Source organism: Panthera onca, chromosome A2, assembly GCF_046562875.1.
Source record: "Panthera onca isolate mPanOnc1 chromosome A2, mPanOnc1 haplotype 2, whole genome shotgun sequence".
Taxonomy (NCBI): Eukaryota; Metazoa; Chordata; class Mammalia; order Carnivora; family Felidae; genus Panthera; species Panthera onca.
In genome coordinates this window covers 139250360-139274697 of record NC_138340.1, presented here as the reverse complement: position 1 = coordinate 139274697, position 24338 = coordinate 139250360, and the positions used below count along the sequence as shown (strand labels likewise).

The window sequence follows — 24338 nt, the reverse complement described above, 5'->3', positions numbered from 1 at the left end:
TTAGCACATTGAAAAGAAATTGCTAAGTTTCAGTCAATAATTCTGGGTTTGGCATTTTGTAATATATATAGTTTCTCCCTGATAGCATAACTTAGTAAGAACATACTGACGATATCACTGTCTAGTAAGATAAAATAAAAAGGATGAACTCCTCATATGTCTTTAAATCTAATAAAAATTTTTTAAAAAAACCCACGTACTATAATTGAAGCCAGATAACAATTCATATATATGGCAACACTAATGAATATAGTGACCTACGGATTCATTATTCATTCTCACATATCAGAGTGTAAGTGTTTAAACTGGAATGCAATGTTAAATAGGTATCAAGTCAGAATGTAGAAAAACTTCTATCAAAATGCACAAACTTTTAATTGCTGCTGCACTGAAGGAAAAATACAACTAATTCAAGAGATGGAAATGACAAAGAGAAAAAAATATGCTAATGAGACTGGTATCTATGATCTGGCTTATAAATATCCGCTTTTATGCAATAAGATTGCAAGATGCTACCTTGATCTATCTTTTGACTAATTACATTAAGATTTCAATATTTTTGTTGTTAATTTAAAAAATGCCTTAAAATTTAATAAGAGCAAGTTATAAAATTCTTATGATCAATTCCATGAAATTATCTAGTATTTCATATGCTTAATGGTTTTCAATTTCCCTTTTTCTCCCCACTGGCATTTAAAGCAAACATCTGTATTATATATGTTGCAAGTAATCTGCTCTAAGAAACATCTGGCTTCTAAACTAATTTGCATAAAATACATTAACAAATGAAATGCATTTCTACAGAAAATGGTCTAGTGTTTTACATCTTGTCATACAATACCTATACATACTATGCATATTAATGACCATTATTTAACTTCTTAGAAAGGGCTGTATAACCGCGAGTACAAAGTAGAATGCATGTTGTTAGTTCACACTGCCCTCTTTAGGCAACATTAAGGTAATCAAACAGAGGCAATTTTAAAAAATGAAAACGTTCTTTAAAGAAAATCTTACCATTAACTCTCAAAACTCAGAAAGAGAACTTTTTTTTTTAAAGTTTAAAGTTCCAGGCTGACGTGGATGTGCAAATTACCATATCTTTTCCATCGGGTGGGTCAGAGAGGTGTTTTGTAATCATACTACTATCGGAGTTTAATAATTCATTTTATAATTCAATGAAATTAGTTTACAACTTATTTTAGAACATAAGTGAATATAAAAATGAAAACTATCTAAAAACAACACACTCCCATCTATCATTTAAAAGGCAGTATACTAAAAACGCATTACGCACACTTAAGTGCTCCCGCATGTAACTGGCATCTCGCAGAACATGAAAAGTTGACAATAAAAACCATTTTATCCATCCACTAACCAAAACATGTCGAATATTCATTTGAAATAATGAGTAAAATCATACTTTAAAAACCGTGAATGGATTTGTTGAATGTCTTGATTAAGAAATAAAACGATGTGCCACTTTACCAACTTTCTCTTTTCACGATTTTTCTATTTTTTGAGGAAGAAAACCACCACACCTCTGTCTATCTCTTGGATCCATAACTAACCTGCCTCTGAAATGTTGAACACTTCTGAGTGCCTGCTAGTCACAGTCGGGGTTGAGGACCGTGGGGATCCAGGAGTTATTTCTAAGTCGGCTGCTTCCAGGACCCCATCAACATCTCTTTCGTTAACGTCTGGAAAACTGAAATCTGTGGAAGTCTCGTTATCATTAAGGTTATCTGAGACAGCTTGCCCTGATCCACTCTCTTCATCACCTGCAACAAGTACCCATGCTTCAGATTCTGGGGTGAAAGGAAGCAGGGCATTACCGGTCTGAATGTCATTTTCCTGTCTTCCATCACTGGGGTTTGGGGGTAGCACATTTGTTGGTGGTGATTTATCAGGACTTCTGTCCGTATCGGTCTGACTGTCTGATATTACACCTGTGACTTTATTTTCTTCTTTAGAGTTTTCAGATAGTGGATATGAGGTTGGATTAGTCTGATCCACAAGATTGTTGTCTTGGGTGTCTGAATCATTCATTACCTTTTCCTCTGATTCTCTATAGGAGGAGCATGCCATACACTTATTTATGGATAAGCCATCTCTATCTCTGTCATCATAATCATCATCATAATCATCAAGATCACCATCGTCACCACCACCCACTAAATCACCATCAGATCTGGCACTCTGAATGAGCTCGGAAGTTGTTTTAGAAGGAAACAGGAACTCGGTTGTGGTTACAGAACCATCTTTGTTGGGAGAAACAGCTGTAATGGAAACGTACGCATTTCCTAAAGGAACAGAATGATCAGCAGTTACAAGTGTGTCAGAAACTGCTGGAATACCAGCAAACACCTCATCAGTGAGAGACCCCTTGGTGGAGGTGAAAACTTCATCAGAATACAGAGGCTTATCTGTAAGTGTATTTGGTGGTACATCGATTGATAAAACAGGAGTAGCAAACGCATGCCTTCCTTTCGGGGGAAAGGCATGGCTAACCTCCAAATTGGTAGTTTGGAACAACTCATCATTACTGTACAACGAAGGCACCGCTTGCTGGGAACTTTCGCTCTTAAGCAAAACTGGTTCAGAGTATTTCTCACTTGCGTAAGAAATGGTTAACCCTTGAAGCGAAGCAGCATGCACATTAGAAGTAGGCGATACATCAACAACTCGTGCAGATGTAGAGTGCAGCATGTTTTCCCTTGAGGCAGAATTTGAGGCCATGAGATGCAATACCGTAGAACTAATCTGCTCAACCTTGGGGGTTTCAACCAATAGTGGATCACTAGGCACAGGTGGAAGAGCAGTTTTAAGCAATGTGTCAACATCAGAAGCCTGAAAGGAAGGTTGCAGCAACATTTCAGTATTAAAAGAAGCGGAGGGCTCATATAATAAGAGCTGAGTTGAAGGAGGTAACATTTCACTAGAAGCGGGGTCAGAGGAGGCTGGCTCTGAGCTCGCCCTACGCACGGGTTTAAGCGAGGTGTCACCAAATGCTTGAGATACAGCACGTGTAGGCTGAACTGAAAAGTTATTCTCTGGCACGTGACTAATCTCCTGATCAAAAACCTCAGTGGCGGGATGAGCAAGAGACCCTGGAAGTATGCCCTCTGTGCTAGAAAAGGAAACGGGGGATTCTTGTAAAGATACGTTTGACTTATTTATCTCATCATACAGGCCGGGCATGACTGTGCTTTCAGAATGGTAAACCATCTCACTGAATGAGGAAATCTGCAGTTCAGTCTCATTTCCATACAGTATGTCACTTTTAGAAAGCGGCTTATTATCATCACCAAACACAGATGCCGTATATGTAAATTCAGCTACAGAAACAGGTGAAGAAATGTTAAGGGCTGTCAGACCATCTGTGTCAGGTAAAAGAAATTCACTCTCAGAGGAGGCTCCAGACCACTCCCCATCCCCAGAGAGGCCATGAGGCGGCAGCAGCAATGACGCGGTTGGGGTTATGAACGAAGACTCAGGCACTGGAATGTGGCTAGGGCTGCTAAATAAGGAAGCCTGATGCGATACACCAACAGAACCATGCACAGGTACTGCGGAACTGTAAGGAACAGTGAAGAAGTGTTGGGAGCCCTCATTATTAGATAAGGCATAGGAAGGTTCGGGCCCTGAAGAACGTGCATGCATCATGACATCGCTGCTGGGCGGTTCAACTTGAGAAAACATATGCGTTTTATAAAGGACACCAGATTCACTACCACCAAATCCCAATGTCTCTGAAGCAGCATGAGCAGTGGTCTGATGCAACATCACATCAGAATATTGAGCAAGGCTGGGCTCTAACAGCACATCACCCCCAGCCACTGGCAGAGAAGCATGCAGGGACAGCTTATCACTCTCAACAGCTGATGTAACTTGTGGAAGGATTTGAGAAACTGTATACAGATGGCGAAACGATTCACTACTGAAGGAAGCAGAGGAAAATGGAAGCAAAGGTGCACCATCATAGGAAGACAGGATGGATTCAAATGACACATCGACACCAGGAAATACAGGCGTAGCATGCAAGGCCGAATCACTACTTGAAGCAGCAGGGGTAGTGTTGAGGATCTGATTGTCAAGCAACAAAGGGGTGACTAGAGGAAAGACTTCACTACTGTAGAAAGGTTGAAGAGGTGTCTCACCATTGTATACTGGTTGAGTTGTCTGCGAGTGTACCATGTTGACGGTGGGGACCGAATCCTGTTGTCCAGAGGATGGAGTAAAAGCATGAGGCGTTACCTCAGTCGGGAAGTAGGCAAAGGTAGAATAAGGTGGCATCTCCAGATCTGTGCCTGGGGGACCCTGTGACACGAGGGGGCCTGGAGACGAGGACTCAGCTGTCTTCTCAGATTCATCAATGTGTATCTTGGTGTAATTAGTCTGGAGAAAGCTCTCTCTACCTGATCCAACATCGGGCTGTGTTATCACATCTGGAGTGCTAGCAAACCACACATTTCCATCAATGGAAGGATCCTTTAGAGATTCTTCCGAACCTGACGAGACTGAATCTTCTGAAGCATTTCTTGTAGATTCTGGTAGAAGGACACGATATGTGATTGTCTCTGGGTTTTCTGAAGAAAACACAAACCCATGGGATATTTTCTCAGAGATGAATGGCATAGCAGAAGTTGCCGGACTGGAGCCTGAAGAATCGTCAGCTCCGGTGTCGAACTTGAAGCTTGTCAATAAACTCTCTTCCTCACTGATATCAGTAGACACCTCTTGGAATTCTGTTATAGAAACTGTATTTAAAGATTCCACAGTCCCAGTCAAGTTCATCTGCAGAAATCTGAGAATCGTTTTAGAGCTGTCATTTAAAGAGGCTGAAGCGCCTTCCAGGGTGTGAGGTGGCATTTTAGTCACAGTCTGTGAAGTCAAAGAAAAATGTTTTTGGGGGGCTAATCCAGTGACTGGTTGGGACGTGGAATCTAAAGATGTGTTGGGGATATCACCCTTCCCAGAGAACTCACTTCCTCTTGTTGGGGATCGGTTAGTCTTGGCCTCATTGTATTTAGTCCCTACACGATTGTAGTTTGTTGTCGTAGGAATCCGGGGTTCCTTTCTCCTTATTTGGTTTGTGGCACTGTCTCTACCAGGATTCACAACAGTGTCTTCTTCAGTGTCTTTTCCCTCTTCTTCCTCCTTTGAAAAGCAAACAAGAGTTAATGAAACATAAGGAAATAAAAAAATGAATTCTTAACAATATCTTATGCTGCTGTTAATCTTCACTTGTGGGATCTTGGGAACGTCTCCTCATAAAGCACCATCTCACAGAGGCCATGCCTCTATCCTATAGCCTTTATCATCCACATTCTAGGGACACTAATTAAACTTAATGAAAACACCTTATTTATGGCTGCCTTTATTTTAATGCTGTGGAAGTAATTAAATTAATAGATACCACAGCTTTGAAAGAAAGGCGTACTATAATGTATTTATTTACAGTGTTATTTAATATCGTATTTATTTTGTTTTATGTTTCTCTGTTCAGTTCATCTGGCAACAAGCTAAAGAGCAATTAGCTTCTTACAATAGGAAATGAAACAATTTATTTCAAAGATCTAATTAGTTTCAGATTCAGAATATTTCATTGTATATATTCAGAAAAAAATCACAATTTTTAAGCCATCATAAGAGGAAGATTTAGGACTAGGAGAAGTTTGGGTTTTTCATTTTGTTTTAAATATTTTTCACTCAAGACACAGGAGACATTCTAAAGACAAACTGTCCAAGTATGCTTCTAGTACTAGTTATTTGATTCTGTGTTTTCCTTAGAAACATCATTCAGGTGACCCAGTCTTTTGGGAACACTCAGTCACTGAAATGGCTCAGGAGCGGTCTGAAGAGAGGTCAATCAAGACCCAGGTTTTCTGTTTTTTTCTTCTTTTGTAACTCTGCATTTTATAATACATCAGACCATATGCTTAGAAAACTAAATTGCCAAAGCTATCAAGACATGGTATTTTTAGTTCACATAGAATATGACTTTTCTCAGTTTGCTAGCATTATCATCTATTAATCTTTTACTTTTTTATTTTTATTTATTAATTTTTTTAAATGTTTATTTATTTTGAGGAGAGAGAGAGAGAGACAGAGAGACAGAGCGGGAGTGGGGGAGGGGCAGAGAGAGAGGGAGACACAGTATCCGAAGCAGCTCCAGGCTCCGAGCTGTCAGCACAGAACCGGACACGGGGCTCGAACTCACAAACCACGAGATCGTGACCTGAGCCAAAGTCAGACACTTAACCGACTGAGCCACCCAGGTGCCCCTCATTTATTAGCTCTTTTAAAGTCATGTCCCTAAAAAGAAGAAAAAATGTACAGATTGGTAAGAAATTGACTGATATCAGTAGAAAGAATGTGAATCTTAAACCACGTCCAGATTTCTCTCTCTCTCTCTGCCCTTCCTCCACTTGTGCTCTCTATCTCAAAATAAATAAATAAACTTAAAAAAAACCAAACCATGCTCAGATAACTCTCAGAATGTGATGAAAATAATGCACCATTCATTAATCCCACCTAACCAAACCTTGTAGATCTCGAGAAGGCATATAATCTCATGTCAACACCTCAAGAACAGATCATTCCTGCTCTATGATTACTTTGTACATACCTGAAACCACAAATATTTTAATGTATACTGCTTCCTATCATTTTTTATGAAGTTATTGTGACTCTTTCTTCCACTATGGTTTTGATCTGTGTCTCACCTGTTATCCTTCACAGCTTCCATTAAAAAAAACTTTTACTATAAAGGCCTTGATCACCCTGGAGATACTTTGTCCTTCAAAGTAATGCATTTTTATTTGAGAACAATCTGAGAAACATCCCCTAAACTATTCACTTCCACATTCAGTTTTAAAAGCCATTACAGGGGCGCCTGGGTGGCTCGGTCAGTTAAGTGGCCGACTTCGGCTCAGGTCATGATCTCGCAGTCCGTGAGTTCGAGCCCCGCATCGGGCTCTGTGCTGACAGCTCAGAGCCTGGAGCCTGTTTCAGATTCTGTGTCTCCCTCTCTCTCTGACCCTCCCCTGTTCATGCTCTTTCTCTCTCTGTCTCAAAAATAAATAAACATTAAAAAAAATTTAAAAAAAATAAATAAAAGCCATTACAGATACATTCCATGTATCTGTTTTGCCAACCTCCATCATTCATTCCCGCAGGAATCAATGGTAGTGGGTAGTGTTATGGGCTAAGTGTTTGTGCCCTCCCCCCCCGCCCCGTTCCTATATTGAAATCCTACCGCTTGAAGTGATGATATTAAGAAGTGGGGACTTTGGGAGGTATCAGGGACTCGATGAGGTCATAAGCACGGAGGCTTCATGAATGGGCTTGGTGCCCTGACAGGAAGAGTCATGAGAGAGCTTGTTTCTTCTGCTCTGCTCTCTGCCATGTGAAAATACAATAAGAAGCTGGCAGTCTGCCACCCAGTGATCACTTCTAGGTATATGCCTATCCACGTGCACATGCACATGGGCACACATGCACACCCACCCACACACAAATATCCTTGGCAGAATTTTGTGAACTCTTTCAAAGGTGGACTGCTCACTTTGCTAAAATAATCCTTTGCAAGACAGAACTGCCATAAGATACATAAACTATTGAGATAATTATACATGTGAAAACAATCTAATTAGTATTTATTGCCAGATAATAGTTATTACACTCTATGATCTTATACACACATATGTGCATATGCATACATTTGTACTACATTAGGAATAGCATCTGGATTTAACATATAATCTCAGTTAAGGTGACCAGTATATTTGGGCTTAGGATGAAACAGAAGATACATCAGTCATTATTTCTTTATTTTAGAAATTAAGACAATGTTAGAATTTATAAATATTCTCTTTTTAAATGTTTATTCATTTTTGAGAGAGAGAGAGAGAGAGAGCACGCAAGTGGGGAAGGGGCAGAGAGTGTGGGACACAGAATCCGGAGCAGACTCCAGGTTCTGAGCTGTCAGCACAGAGGCCCATGAGGGGCTCAAACCCATGAATGGTGAGATCATAACTTGAGCTGAAGTCGAATGCCTAGCCAACTGAGCCACCTAGGTGCCCCTATAAATATTCTCAAATACCTATTTACTTACAGGACATTATACTAGCAATAGACACTTATCATATGACTAATCCAAACACAAATATTCAGACTAAATGGGGGAAAGAATACATACAACTTATGTTTTGGCTCATATTTGTTATCAATCTGTCAACCACTGGTTAAGTTAATTATAAATCAACTGTAGAAATACTAAGAATTGGTTAAATGTTGTTTTAATCTTTTAGAAAAACTTGAACACTGAAGAAAATTCTGATTTATAGCTATAGTTTATAGCTATAATGATCTTTAACGTTAATTTTTTTCATTATCACCAACCCTTTTCCATCTGTTACTTTTATTATACTATCAAAGTGATGTCCAACTCTTGATGAAAGAATCATGTACGTCGATTATATCACTATCTATAAAGCTCAACAACTAACCCTACGACGAATAATGCAACATGAACTTTGATTAAAGTAACATCTGAAACCTAACCAACAATTCAAAAAAGGCTTTTTAATTTTAAAACATTTTAATATAAAAATAGCTATAATACCTTGACTATTTCTTCAGTTCCAATTAATTCAGGGAAGAGGTCCAGCTCTACAAAATTAGAAACAAAATTATTAAAATGTTTATTCGATTATTTCAGCTGTGTGGATTTACCTTTGGATGGAAAGAGGGAAGGGGGAGAAAAAAAAAGACTTGTTAGCTTTCAAAATACAGAATTTCCAAAAATAAAAATTAAAGATTTGTGTTTCAACACTTCTGAACACTACGTAACACACCACAACATAAGCCTATATGAAACTGCATTCAAAAACTTCATTTCTATCCTCTAATCCAACTCCCTTCCCCTCCCCTCTCCCCTCTACGTGTGATTGAAGCTAAGAAGGGAAAGGGGGGCAGGCTGAGTATAAAAAACCCAAATAGTTTTTCATCAGCATAGATGATAATTGGGGAAATGCCAGGGATTAGGAGGAGAATTGACAGGATTTATTTTCTTATTCAGCTACTTATTCTTTCAGTTCCTCTTCTGGTGGAGGGCCCAATGATTTTTTCTACACTGTGAATTTGGGCTGATGCTTATATGTACACAGGGTGCTGCACCAAACAGACAGTACCTTCCAGCAGGTCCAACCTGGCTGGCCACAGGAAGGACTGACCAGAGGGATCTGGTTCCTTCTCGCCAGGGAAACTTAGCTGTGCGCCCGCAAAGATCTGGCCAGGGTCAGTCAAGTCTGCTGTTCCCAATGACCAAAATCCGTTTATTTCCAGTACATGGATGTCTCAATCCTAAAACAAACCCTATCAGTAGTGTGAGGAAAGATTAGGAGCTGGGTCCCTCTCTCCAACAAGGAATCTAGCCCAATGTCAAATTACCAAGGGGCCACCTGCAGAAGCATGGTTCCTTATGCCTCACCTGTGCCACGTAGGACTTGGGTTTAACTAAGCGTTACTGCAGGATTCCTTCTCTTAGTCCTGTTATTTCATCGACTCTCACTCCATCTCCAAAATTCATGCTCTTTACTACCCCAATGCTGCTTATGTTCTGTTTTATACCTCTAGGTATCCTCAGAAGAAATGCATACTCTATAAAGTTTTCAAAGGCAAAACTGAACTAACATGAAATGTTTATCAAATCCAGGCCTGTATTATGATAGATTTTACTGAATCTACTTTTAACAGAAAACTCCCAGATACTAAGAAATGTAAAGCCATAAAATGTGGTCCTGTGTGTGGATTCCATTTAGAGGAGAATTCAGGACAAATTTAGAAGTGAAGTCACGCTCTCAAGTGAACTTAGATAAAATTAATACTCTTGACTACTTAGCTATCTCAAAGTTACTTACCCTGAACAATGTTAATTTAGCCCTGAATTAAATTTTAACATTCGATTATTTTTTTTTTCTTGTTGAAACTGACCGTGAAAGAGTTTGGAAACCTTTATTTGGATCATTAATGTTCTCCATTTTCTATGTTTTGTTTTTCATGTTCTTTATTCTTCACATTTTCAAATTAAAGTGATTTCAAATAGTCTGAAACATTTGTATCTCTATAACCTCCAAGGAAACAAATACATGTGAGTTGAAAGATGAGATGCAACTAAGCTGTAAAAGACAATTAAGAAATTTCAACATGATTTTCTATAAACTACAGTTAGAGAAGTTCATGCACATAAAAACCTTCAAATTCAGCATGTGAGACAATACATAATTTGTTGAAATGCTTTTATTTATTTTTTAATGTTTACTTATTTTTGAAAGAGAGTGATAGAGCATGAGCGGAGAGGGGCAGAGAGAGAGGGAGACACAGAATCCGAAGCAGGCTCCAGGCTCTAAGCTGTCAGCACAGAGCCCGACATGGGGCTCAAACTCACGAACCACAAGATCACGACCTGAGCCGAAGTCAGATGCCCAACCGACTGAACCACCTAGGCGCCCCTTTATTGAAATGCTTTTAAATGGAGTCATACATTTTCACATACTTTTAAAATATTTTAATGTTAATAAGGGCAAGTTATAACAAATATTTGTTAGTGATACATATATTATACTGTAGATTTTTCTCTGTTAAGAGGCTATGGGAAAAAAACTCAGTGATAATCCATTCTCTTCAACGTGCTTAAGTAAATATTTTAAAATTAAAAACAAACAAGGGAACAAACAAAAACATGGTCTAACTTTACCTAACTTGATACTTTTAATAAGCAAAAGTAATTTTCTTATTGACTGTCAAGGCTGGCATAGGGTATATATAATTATCACATTGAGGACTGATTTCCCTATTATTGCATTTAATTTATTTTTATCCATTTACTGCAGCATAAATTAACTATATGGTTCCTATTAAGTTAAAATATGTGATTTTACCCACTACTTTTCCCTCAAAGAGCATCAGTGAGTTCTACTGAAACTGGTTTTGCTGTTTACTGAAGTAAGAGATAAGACGTCTTCTAGCCCGCTTTGGAGCCTAGAGGCAAAATGTATGGGTCCAAGCAGTTCTTTGGTCCCTCTTTGCTTCATGGCACTCTCCTGGGTGAATACCCCAAGTCTTGGTGTCTTCATATCTGTAAGTATTAATCCTCTTTGAAGGATCTTCACTTTGGTTTCTTATTAGATTATTTGAATTAACTAAAATTCTGTGGTTGCCCAGGAGCAATTCAATATGCCTTTCCCCATTCAATCCAGAGCTCTCCTGCTGAGCCTCTTCAGAACAATTTTGAAGTAAAATAATTTCACAAATTTTCTATCTACCCGGAGATTCTGAGGCCATACTTCTGAGTCTGAGAGTTCACAGCACCCAAAGTGTAGCTCTGGTGGTCGGCACAAGATTGCACACTCGGTACCCTTTGGCCTGCTGGTTCCTCACAAATAACCGATATTTTAGTCGCCACTGATCAGACTCAGGCATTACTGACATACTATACTGCTTTATAGACTTCTCACTCACTTGGTCAAAATAGACTGCATGAAGCCTACAAAACGTCTAACAGCAAAGACTGTTAATTCTTTTTTTTTTTTTTTTGGTCAGTGAACATATAAAATTCACGTCTGTGTGACAACTCAGCAAAAGCTATTAGTTCATTCTGGTTTTGTTTTGGAGCACATGTAATGCCACATTTTCTAAAAGAGCATGTTAGTACCACATTAATATTCTATAACACAAAAAAGCAACACTGACATGGGTTGGCAAGCAAGGCTTATTTAATTGTTTGAAGGAAAGCCAAGTCTCACAGGGCAAAAAGTCAAAGCAACGTAGACTACAGTCTCTTCAAACTGTGATTTTAAATATTATTGTAACACCCATAGCATAGGGTGGTACAGGCAGAACAAGGACAGATGTATAGTGATTTAACAAACACAATTGTTAAATAACTGAAAAGCATGCACCAACAGAAAAATGTGTTGATCTAATTCACCACACATGTAAATTTAACACATATAATTATTAAGGCTCTAAAATACGTACTTAAATAATATCCTCTATAATTGTATAATAACTAACTGTATATTATAGATTTTAAAATGACACGATTATTTTCGTTACAATGACAAAAATTATGGATTATTTTTTCATAAATATAATTTTCTATAAAGTATTTGCAAAGACTATGCACTTCAGTTTAACCTTAAAATGGTTTCCTGGACAAATTTAAATGGTTTCTTAATATGCATTTATGCATGGATTTTAAAATAGCAATTTATAGTAATATTCATGGATGCCAATTTTATGGTGATACTGTTGTACACAGCAAGTGTAATTAAAATGCACAAGCAATAATCAGATTAGCTAAAGTTAAGGGCACAATTTGGGAGATTGAGTTTTCCTTCATGGATATTGATTAACATATGTGAAATCTACAATTGAAAGAATGAGGGCAGTTATAAATAACTTCCTTCATTTCTTTTTAACAAAAGCAAAGAACAATACAGTGTTTAGAAAAAAGCCTATCCAAAATAATAAAATATAACTCACTAGGGTACATTACAATGTTACTAAGAGAATGAACAACATAATTAACAGGATGAAATGGTACTAATAAAAACCATGAAATAAACAGCAAACTCAAGAGTCACTTACATCTCTATTAGCCACATAAATCATAAGATTCTTGCGGGCACCATCACACTAAACCTCAAAATAGTACTTTTTTCAAAACTTTTACTGTGACGTATTGACTGTAGAAGTATTTAAAATAATGTAATTTTGGTAACAAATTGAAAATACATGAATTGAAATGCCATGGCAGCCTTTTAGATCAGAAAAAAAATGAGATCTAAAGGAACAAATATTTTCTTTATGAAACATGAGAAGACTCCAAACTTTGGGTAAATTGGCTTTTGATGAAGGACTTTTTGGTAGGAATAACTGAGGAATAAGCCATCTAAGTTTTTAACCTTTGCTTTTAAGAGGAATATCATAGTGAAACATCAAATCAAACACTATCTTTTACTAAAACATTATTACTGTACAAAATGCTTTAAGGGACTGAGACATCCATGGAGATCAAATGGTATGCCCAAACTAACATCTCATTAGCTCAACAGTGTCCCCAGCCTTTGAATAAATGGAAACCAAGTGTAATATTTATTATTTTGTACAAATGTGAAAGTGCTACAAACGACACAAGAATGTTGTACTTTGTGCCAGTGTAGACTCAGTCTAAAAGGATCACTCAGAAACCACTTCTGTAGAAAATAGATATTTGATCTGTTTTTCTTTATGCAATAAACATCTCAAAAAGAAAAAACAAAAAAATTCAGAAAGTTTAAAACTTGGCAGAGTGGATACAGTGAGAAAGGGCGTAACATAAATAACTGCAATTATTTTTTGTAAACTCCTGGGAAATTGTTTTATTTGCAGAAATGAGAGTAGTATAATTAAACCAACGTAGTAAATGAAATGAATGTATTTAATATAATCCACATCCTGAAATACACAATAGGATTAGAGGAGATTTTTATGCCACATTTCATCAATTCACATGTGATACTGGCCAATATGGTGAATGATGCCCTGCTAAAGATGTGAATTTCTAGGTGGATCCATATGGGGAATGTTGCAGAGGGACGGCAGTCAGTGCATGATATAGTATAACTGAAGCCATGGTCAGTTAATTTGATACTCACCTTTCAATAGCATTTAGAGCTCACATTCCATTTAAAAATAACCTCATTTTGAAAAACAATGCTATATAAAAGCAATACATTATACACAGGCCATGAGGCAGATCATAAGAAATATCAAATAGTGATATTGCCATCATAATAGTAGTAATATTAATTAGCCGTCAACATTTTAATCTGGGAAGTAACTTGGCAAGTTTGTAGCCTGTGTTTTAGAAAGATACCTAATCTATCCTCAATGCTCTGACATATACACTTTAACTTAAAAGTTTAACTAGTGAGAACAACTATGAGGTAATCAGTGAACAAGCTCATAATGGATTAAAGACCCTGTTGTATCATGTAGACCACAAAGGCTAATCAATACACATCAGTTTTCCTTCAATATGTCAAATTGGAATATGCTATAATTAATGTAATTTATTACCATCCATCTCTATTAAAAATTTATAAAAATATCAGTGAGCAGACTCATGGTAGGGAAGACCAAAGAATATTACATTTATGTATGTACGTTTGCATATATTTATAAATATGCATATGCATGATGTCTGTGTGTATACACATATACATATGTACACATACATATGTATTTCATTCTATTACTTTAAAACTGCTTATATTAGCAAAAGAGAGACTTTAATTACATGCATTTGTAAATTGTCAAGTTATGATCTGTACTTCATTCAGTTACTTCATAAGATTTTAGATCAAAAGATTTCCCCATAATACTTAGAGAAGATGCATGCAAAAACAAAAACAATTAGAAACAATATCTTTGTTTTACTTTGTGAAACAGTACTGGCAAATCAGCTAAGAGAAAAGCACTCTCCCCCACTTCACACAGGAGTATACAAAGTGGATAAAAATATCTAAGATAAACTGTTGGATGCTTTGTATAGATATTTCAAAGTACCTCACATGATCCTAGGATCACGTATATACTTACTACAAAATGCTTTGGGGGCTGAAAAAGGAAATAAACACAAATGAAACCAACTGTTCATTATCAAAATAAAAGTCTTAATATTCACATAGCTATTTTCATTCAATGACCATTACAGACATAACAATCAGTTTTGCTATTCTTCTTCTAAAAATAGAAAAATTCAGTATTTAGAATAAATTTACTTATTGTCCTGTCCCAGATCTGCTGAATGAAAATGGTTTCCATGCTTCACAAAATTGGCGGATGATCCGGGTAAAAAAAAAAAAAAATCATTTTGTCTTTTAACCAAAACAATATAAAGTCAGACAGAAAGCACCACTGCATCCAGTAAGTAAACTAGCTTCCTTATGTAGATTATATAAAGGCATATCAGGAGAGCACTTACCAGGGTCATCAGAAGGCATGTCGACTATAAGCTGGTCACTGTACTTTCCGTGTAAGCCATTAGTGCATATGGCTACTATTTGAAGCACATAACTCATATTGGGTAGTAAATTATTGAGAATAGCACCCTAAAAGAAAGATGTCAGTAATTACATAAATGTATTACTCTTTTTAAAATTTTCTTAAATGTTTATTTATTTTTGAGAAAGAGAGAGTGCGTGTGCAAGCAGAGGAGGGTGGCGGGGGGGGGGGTGCAAGTTCTGAAGCAGGCTCCTGGCTCGAAGTACAAAACCCCACCTGGGGCTCAAACCCACCACCTGTGAGATCATGAACTGAGCCAAAGTTGGAGGCTCAACTGACTGAACCCCCCAGGCCTCCCAAATGTATTATTCTCATAAGAGTACTAACATAATAGACTTCTGTCAATGAAAAATATTTATATCTTATTAATCTAAGAAAAAGTTTATGCAATGTTGTTAAGTTGGATTTGTGATATCTGTGAATTATGAAGATACTGGAAAACTAGGCTTTTTTGTTGTTTAAAAAATTTAATTCTAGGGGCGCCTGGGTGGCGCAGTCGGTTGAGCGTCCGACTTCAGCCAGGTCATGATCTCGCGGTCCGTGAGTTCGAGCCCCGCGTCGGGCTCTGGGCTGATGGCTCGGAGCCTGGAGCCTGTTTCCGATTCTGTGTCTCCCTCTCTCTCTGCCCCTCCCGCGTTCATGCTCTGTCTCTCTGTGTCCCAAAAATAAATAAAAAACGTTGAAAAAAAAAATTAAAAAAAAAAAAAATTTAATTCTAGAAAGTTTCATTTTCAACTAGAACTCATCAAATTCATGAGTACCCAAAACTACAAATTAATATTTTAGACAAATAAACATGGACTATTTGCAAAGAGCAAAATGTGAAAAAACACAATGAAAACACAATTTATCTCTTTATCATAACAATATATAAGCCAGGTAGTAATAGAATTATCTTCTTAATATCATTATGAAGTGAAAAATGGCAAATTTCCATAAATTATATAACATCCATGTTCACAGCGTCTCTGTTCTAAACACCCGGATTAAAAAGTTGTTACATGTTTTATCAATTTGCCCACATGATGTTCCACACCATGATAACAAAGACAGTTTTTGTTTAAATGCAAGTTCCCAGGCCTTGCTGGACTCCAGTTGTCCAAATACATTGTCCAGTGTCTTTGACTTGCAGTGGGGCTTTCCTAAGGCCATAACCAGATAGGGTTTTCTCAACCAGACCCCAATCTATGGCCAATCCTTCCCTACCAAGGCAAAGTTTAATACTGAGATGCCCAGGTCAGAAAGAATCTGGACTTTTTAAAAAAGTTTTAATTTTAATTTCAATTAGTTAATATATGATGCTGTATTAGTTTCAGGTGTATAATGTAGTGATTCAACCATACCATACCACACTTTATTTTCTTTAATTTGTGTGCATGGGTGGGGAGGAGGAGGGAGTGGATCTTTTCCTAAAGATGATCTGACTTGTGTTAAAAAGTCTTGACACAATTAACTTCACATCTATTACTTGGAACTTTGATGCAGTGTCTCCTACTCTATTTTCTTGTGCCAGAAGAGTATGGTGTGAGAAATGATACATGGCAGTATCAGAGCACGGAGATTCCAGATCCAATTATTTCCACAACTGTGAGATCACAGTCAACTGTTCTTCGAGACCTTTTATTTTTAAAGAGAGGCTACACTAGATGAACTCTAGTTTCTAAGTCTTCTCTACGTGTCTACTCTATAGTGTTGTTGTTGGCAAAGCTGTAATCTTCCTGTAATTGAAAACAAGTAAGAGCCTAGTGTATGATTCACTGTGAGTCTGGACCTAATTTAGTATTGCTTCTGTTTCCCTTCCTCCCCACTGGAGAGTTTCGTACAAAGTTTAGAGCAACAATATATAATCATTTGTAAGTTCCTACCTTGAAAATTAAGCTATAGTGTTATCAACACATGAGACAATTGATCTTATAATTACCAAGTCCTGATAGCCATCTGTCAAAAATTCATGCTTGGTCTGGTCTTCTCCTTCTAACTGCTGGTACACAACTGCAAACTTCTCAATCATGGTATCATAAACCACTCGAGGTCTCTCCCACGTAACAAGAAGGCTGGTATAATTCTCTGGGTCAGCCTGAACATTTTCTGGTTCTGAACTACAAACTTCAGAGAAAAAAAAAAGTTACTGAAACAACTGTCAGCCTCGAGGATTTTAACAAACGAGACATACTCTATGAAAATTTCTGTTTTATTTCAACAGAAGGTAAAAAGTTACACTTCTCCACTGTGAAGTTTTTGTTTCTGCCATCTTGGGTATCTGAAATACTTCTTTCCCTATCTGTGTCTACTTTCCCATTCAGAAAAGGTCTAGGTCAAATGTTCCCTCTTGTTATGCACCCTCTGATCTCTGCGGAAGCGATCTGTGTCATTTTGAATTGTCTGTTTTGTTTTAACACTACTATTGCTTTAACTGCATGTTCTCTTATATTATCCCCCCCCCCCCCCCCGCCTCCTCCCTGAACAGGTCTTAACTCCTGTAGTACATAATAAACACAAGAACCACAGCTTTTATTTCCATATTGCTTAGAACCCTATCTGGAATATATTTGGCATACAAATTCAATTTGAGAAATAAACAAATGATAACTTCAAGTTCATGATGTTTTTATTTCTCTTGTTTGGTACCTGACAGATATGTTTAGCTCAGAAGGAGGAGAATTTAAATTATAAAAGATGGTCTATTATCAGATATTTTGTTGTTTCAAAATCCTTGAAATAATTTAAAGTTCCCTATCAAGAAAAGCATAGGAGAACAACTAAAACTATCATTTCTGAATTTTTGGGACCTTCTGACAAAAATACCACTTTGGCATTTTAAATAGATTAAGCAACTGATTTTAGGAAAATTTGTTCTGCCTGATCTGAAAAAAGTATTTTGAAAATTGTTCAGGGACTTCTTCAAATTAATTCAAGTCTATGCTGAGAATCATGCCAAAAATTTAGTCCCATCAAAAAGAGTATTTTGATATTTTCTGAAATGCACTCATAATGTGAATTTGGAATAATTACAAAGATAAAAAGTATACAATTTTGTGATATTGTGCTAATGGAGCAAAGCAATAAATATAATCTCTTCATGGGTTAGATAAATTTGTAAAAGAGAGAGAAAGTTCTCTAAAGCTAAAGATTGATGTGCTCACAGAATCCAAGCTTTGCTTTTGGGAAATACCTGAAGTTACAAAGCCACTGAATGAGACCATGCGGTTGACTTAAGTCACTGCCACAAAAACTCAATGAAAACATCCCAACAAGAGTATCAGAATGTGATAAAAACAAAAAAACAAAAAAACAAAAAAAACAACTTTGGTCTCTATTAGTTTGTAGTTTTGCTTGTGAACACAGGAGGGCACCCAAAACTAACAACTGACCTTCTAAATTGAAACTTCACTTTTATATACAGTATTTATAATAGGAGTTTTAGCCTATGAATGCTATGCTAGCAATGGTATGTAAATGATCCAGAAAAATATAAATATATATACTTTAAATAATGCATGTATAACTTTTATGACTTGGGAGACAAGATTATTCACTGTAAAAACTGTAATATTATGTTTTGTCTATTAAGGATTTAGGATGGGGTGTTCCTTTGGGAATAAAAGAACAATTCTTCAAAGCCACAAATTTATGAAAAAGTATGAATTCAGAATAAGAAAATGTATTCTAATTTACTTCTACACTACACCCTCAGTGCCCTATCTAGTGACACTTCCGTACTGGCCACCAGATGGCATAAGACCATCGAATCATCTCAAAAGTGAGCTACTCACATAAACTATATCACTGGAGGAAAAGGATTGCCTCAGTCTTGCTTCTAATGAGCCCAAGTTCATTTTTAGAAGGTTGAAAGTGATTCTTGACAGTATAATCTGTATATTTTGGCCTACAAAAATCAATCCCACTTTTTAGAGAGTAGGAATGATTTAAAGTGAACTATTCTCTTCCTACAAAATGAAATTACCTTAAAACGCATTAAAGTTTCACGCATGGACACAAAGCAAAAATCTCTCGAGAAAATATAAATTATTAGCTGCAAAATACCCAAAGGACTGCTGCCTAATTAGCGTGAAATTACTTTGGTTGAATGTCTGTGTTTATTTCGCCTTAATTGTAGAAATCAGCAGATGTTTCAAATTTTAAGAATCAGCATTAATATGAAGTAGGACTTCAAAAAGAAACTTGTATTTCCTTGTCATTAAGTTTTTATTTCTTTGCTTTCTTCTTTATAAATCAGTAAGAGCTTATAGATAATTTGCTTAATAGTTTAAACTTACATTTTAATTAGAAATTTATTTTTTTAAATGTTCCTTTTGTTTATTGATAATCACAGTAGTTTAGTAATATATTATAAAGCTGCAACTAAATTTTACCTTTTAGATGCTGAAATACAGGATTTTATGGGGTAAAGATGATATACTTTAAAATGTATTCAAGTGGCACCTGGGTGGCTCAGTCAGTTGCACATCCAACTCTTGGTTTCGGCTCAGGTCATGATCCCAGGGCTGTGTGACACAGCCCCGCATCGGGCTCTGCGATAACAGCAAGGATTCTCTATCCTCTCTCTGCTCCTCTCCTGCTTTCTCTCTCTCTCTCTCAAGATAAATACATTTAAAAATAATAAAATAAAATGTTTTCAAGAGGAAAAACCTGTACTTCCGTATATTATTATCTTGCCAAAGGGCTGACCTTCTATAAGGTAGGAATGGATTTTTAAAATAACAATGTAGTTCATTCCATATACACTACTTGGCATTCTAAAAAAAGCAGGGTATGACCATGGAATATGTTATTAATTTGCACTAAATTTTCCAGGTTTTCTTATATTTCTTATTGAAATGGACTTATCTTATTAGAAGAGCATATACTGCAAAAAGCACATTATCTGGATTGAAAATCAAGAATGGTTCTCCAGATCAACATATACTCAGACATCAGATATAAGCTACCAATTGATAAAATCATGACAATAAATAATTTCCTTGATTATGGGGAGTTCAGAACTAGATTGATGTCTCATTTTCTTCTTTAGGACTGAATCGTGTGTCTAGATTCCTTTCCAGAAGCTAAATGTGATGTGGGTCACAGTTACTGATTCTCTCAGGAATGCTGGCCAAGAAGGAGAAACTGGTTCCTGCAAACCCTTGGCCATGAGCCAAATCATGTGACAAATCTGGGGTCCATGTCAAGTCACACAGAATACAAGTAAGTGCTTCAGTACAAATGCAAGGTTGCTCATACATAAAGAATGAGGATGTAGTTTCCTTCATAAAGAAGCTGTAAGTGTTCTTCCTTAAAAACTTAAAAAAAAATTTTTTTTTAATGTTTACTTATTTTTGAGACAGAGAGAGACAGGGTGTGAGCAGGAGAGGAGCAGAGAGAGGGAGACACAGAATCGGAAGCATGCTCCAGGCTCTGAGCTGTCAGCACAGAGCCCGACGTGGGACTCGAACTCATGAACTGAGAGATCATGACCTGAGCCGAAGTCGGACACTCAATAGACTGAACCACCCAGGCACCCCCAAAACTTATTTTTAACATTCAATTCTCATCTACTTGGTTCCAGGCACTCTGGACATCCAACTACAGACAGTGCTGTTCCTGCCTTTAGGAAGCTCGTTCCTATGCTAACTTCTAACCTTTAATTTCAGTAAGCTATTAAACATAATGGGTGCTTTGAGTTTCTACGTCCTATCCCCCATTGACAGAAGAATGCAAAATAAACTTGTAAAAAATATGCCATGTAGACCAAGTTAGCTTGTATTTTTCAAAATTACACGTTCTTCCCACTCAGAGTTGTAAAAGTTTCACAAAATTTTGGTTGATACAAAGTCATGTATTTTCTCATCACTTACATAGACTTATATGAAGAGTAAATACCTCATACAGAGGAATGCACATTACTTGCAGAGTGAGTACCAAAGAGTGAAGCAATGAGTATTAGAAGGAAAAAAAAAAGTGGAAAAAGAAAAGGGAAATAAACAAAGAAGGAGAAGTATAAATGACAACTCTGGCTGTGACCAGTCTCTCAGCTAAACACAAAAGCTGATGCGGATGGCTAAGGGAGACAGGAGTCTTTGCCGTTCTGTGCTTAGCTTGGAAGTAGGGCAGGTGCCCTGAGGGAGACCAGCCTTAGCTCCATGGATTACGAGTACAACCACGGATGCAGGTAAAAAGACAGAGTGGTGATTCTTGGGGAGTGGCAGAGAAAATGTCGCAATTACCTAAGATGTCACTAGACTTTACTGTTATTTCCCACGGAGTTGAAGTTTGGTGCAGTTTAACATGGCCCATGACAGAAATACTTTGTGATCCACACTGATGAATCTACCACATTCTTGTCTGAAGTTAATGAGCCTCACTTCAAAACATATTGAGACAGGTATTTTGATGACTTTGTTGTGAGGAGCTCGAAGATTTATAGACTTAGAAGACAACCAGTATTAAGGTCATCATTTCCCCTCAGAGGGCAGCAGATCTTAATAAAACAAATGTAAACATGCCCACAAATGTTAAAAATAGTAATTGGAAATTATCCCCCGCTGATTTGTACTTCTCAATGATTGCATCGCTTACTTTAGATAAGTGGCCAAAAGGAATCTTTCAGATTCTGCTTAATTCAGTCAGTCTTTTACAGGGACACACTGTAACTCCATCAACCGTTCGATTTGTAATATATAACCTTCTAAGAAGTAAATAATCTTCAGGTCACGTTTCTGCATACAGTTGGAGTGCAGTGTTAACGTACACATGCCCTTAATGAATGCTATTTAAAACTACTGACCTTCAAGAAGATGAGTCTAGTGATGTTTAATTCATCACATTTTCCAGGAAATTACAGAAAATTTCTCATAGCTCAAATGCAATATTAAGCTATAAGGACACTCCTTTCATGCAAACCTACCTTGAAAAGCATTTTATACTGTATTATTAAAGAAACTTTGCATTGAATATATTGCAAGGCCAGCAAATGAGATCTGAAGTATATTTATGATTTTATTCAACAAAAGCCTTAAACATGGGAAACTTGAATAGCATCCCATACTTGTGATAGTTTGTCCTCATATGTATGTGCACATACACACAAGAGTGTGCACACACACACATTACAATAGTAGTAGCTTTCAGTCTGGGACACATTAAGTTCAAGAGACTGTATTTCTTTGTAAACATTAGCCCATTTAAACCTCACAACAAGGTGGCCCTTCTAACTCATGTTATAGGTGAAGTAACTTGACCATTTTCATATAACTAATAAGTACTGGCACTGAGGTTTAATACCAAAAGTCTATGGACTTTAAAGCCCAAGATTTTCCCCACTGTACTCCAGAACGCCCCTGCTTCTTAGTGGGAGAGTCCCACTGCTAGTGGGATAAGAAGGCAGCAAGAAAGCATCTGGTGTCTGGAAAGCATGGGATAAAGTTGAACTTCACCTACATTATACTTTTGCTGGGTTCATACAGTTATTCACACATATTCCTCATTATCTAAAAGACAGTTTTTACTAACTCCTTCAAGGTTCTATTAAATTCTGTGATTCTTAGAAGAGTCAGTGTCCATTCCATGATGCCAAAAAGAAATGCCTCTAATAAATGGCAACTCTACATAAAAATGCAAAACTAAAGGACTGAAGTTCTGGTAAACTATGCATTCATTCACAAACATTTATTGAGTTCCTGCTATGAATGCAAAAATGAATAACGCCTGATCTCTACCCTCAAGGAGTTTACATAGATATACAGACCTTATGTGATTTTTGCAATTGTTTGCAATGTTTTGTGCAAAATATATTTTTCTACAATGTGTTTACTGAAAACTGACAACTTCATGCCACCCTTTACTTCTGTCTTGGTCAAAAGGAGGATGCTAGATATTTATAGCACCAAAATATATAAATATAACCTGAGTGTCTGAAATTGAGGAACAGGTTTAGTAAGTTGTTATAAGTATACAGTGGAATACTACACAAAATTAAGAATGGTGCATTAATGATATATTTGTACCACTGAGTAAAATAAAATCAACAAACATATATGTAGTATAGTCTCCCTTTTGTGAGATATAATATACATTTAATTTAAGCCAAAAGCCTGGAGAGATATTCACCAAAGCCCTTATAGTGGTTATCCCTGGACTGTGACATTATATGGAAATTTATTTTTTTCATGTGTGCTTATCTGTGTTTTCTGCCTTTTTAATAATGTTCATGTAATATTGAACTTTTATTAAAAAATAAAAAATCTTCAGATTAAATTTAATAAAGATTAAATCCTGGATATAAATGTAATCCTCAATTTTTATTTTCAAATTCAGAAAGTTGAAGGGGGATAGTGTGTGTACTAAGAAGAAAACCAGGGCACCTGGGTGGCTCAGTCCATCAAGAATCTGACTCTTGATATCAGCCTAGGTCGTGATCTTGTAGTCATGAGATCAAGCTAAGCGGACCCTACTTGGGATTCTCTCTCTCTCTCTCTCTCTCTCTCTCTCTGCTCACCCCCCCCCCTTAAATACATAAGTAAACTTAAAAAAAGAAGAAGACCATCACAGGAATATGCACATGGCAAATGATAGTGTTTACCGAATGCAAAACATTCATGATGGAAAAATTAAGAATTTGATCACTCCAGTTTTTGAAAAAAGCCAATGCTATTTTTTTAACATTTTAATTTTTATTAATTTTTAATTTTTAATTTGAGAGAGGGAGAGGCAGAGAGACAAAGGAAGAGAGAGAATCTTAAGCAGGCTCCACACCCAGCTTGAGCCTGATGTGGGGCTTGATTCCATGACACTGGGATCATGACCTGAGCCAAAATCAACAGTCAGGTGCTCGACCACTTGAGCTACCCTGACGCCCCAACCCAATGCTATTTTTAAAAAAGTTTCATGTCATTAAGAATCAGTTTTTATTATAAAATTTCATCATAAATTATGTATGCAGAAATTATGTTCCCTTATAAAGCACAGCAGAACTGGAAGGCTTTAGAATGAGATATGTTCAAATACTGACTCCAGCCCTTTATGGTCCTGTGAACTTGGGCAAGCCACTTAACATCAGCTTCCCAAACTGTAAAATGAGAAAAAAAAAAAGCCAACTTCATGATGGTGTTGGGAGGCTGAAATCAAATCCATATGGTTCAATGCCTGGTTGAACACACTGGTCCACACAGTACATGGTAGTTATTACTGTTTTTGTTATTCAAAACAAATAGCCTTTGTTTTAG

General features: G+C 36.8%; 1 protein-coding gene across 4 annotated transcripts in view; it reads right to left on the bottom strand.

The window, feature by feature from the left end:
• Positions 1-24338, bottom strand: part of PTPRZ1 (protein tyrosine phosphatase receptor type Z1) — a 184461-nt gene that overhangs the window by 44437 nt on the left and 115686 nt on the right. For 2 of the 4 annotated variants that reach the window (XM_078440090.2, XM_078440091.2), the window contains exons 9-12: positions 17039-17223; positions 15038-15164; positions 8630-8676; positions 1572-5160 (exon numbers count right to left, since the gene is read on the bottom strand). In XM_078440090.2, coding sequence (XP_078296216.2) covers positions 1572-5160; positions 8630-8676; positions 15038-15164; positions 17039-17223 — 3948 coding nt within the window. The remainder of the gene's footprint in view (positions 1-1571; positions 5161-8629; positions 8677-15037; positions 15165-17038; positions 17224-24338) is intronic. The other 2 variants (XM_078440094.2, XM_078440097.2) reach the window with 1 other exon arrangement.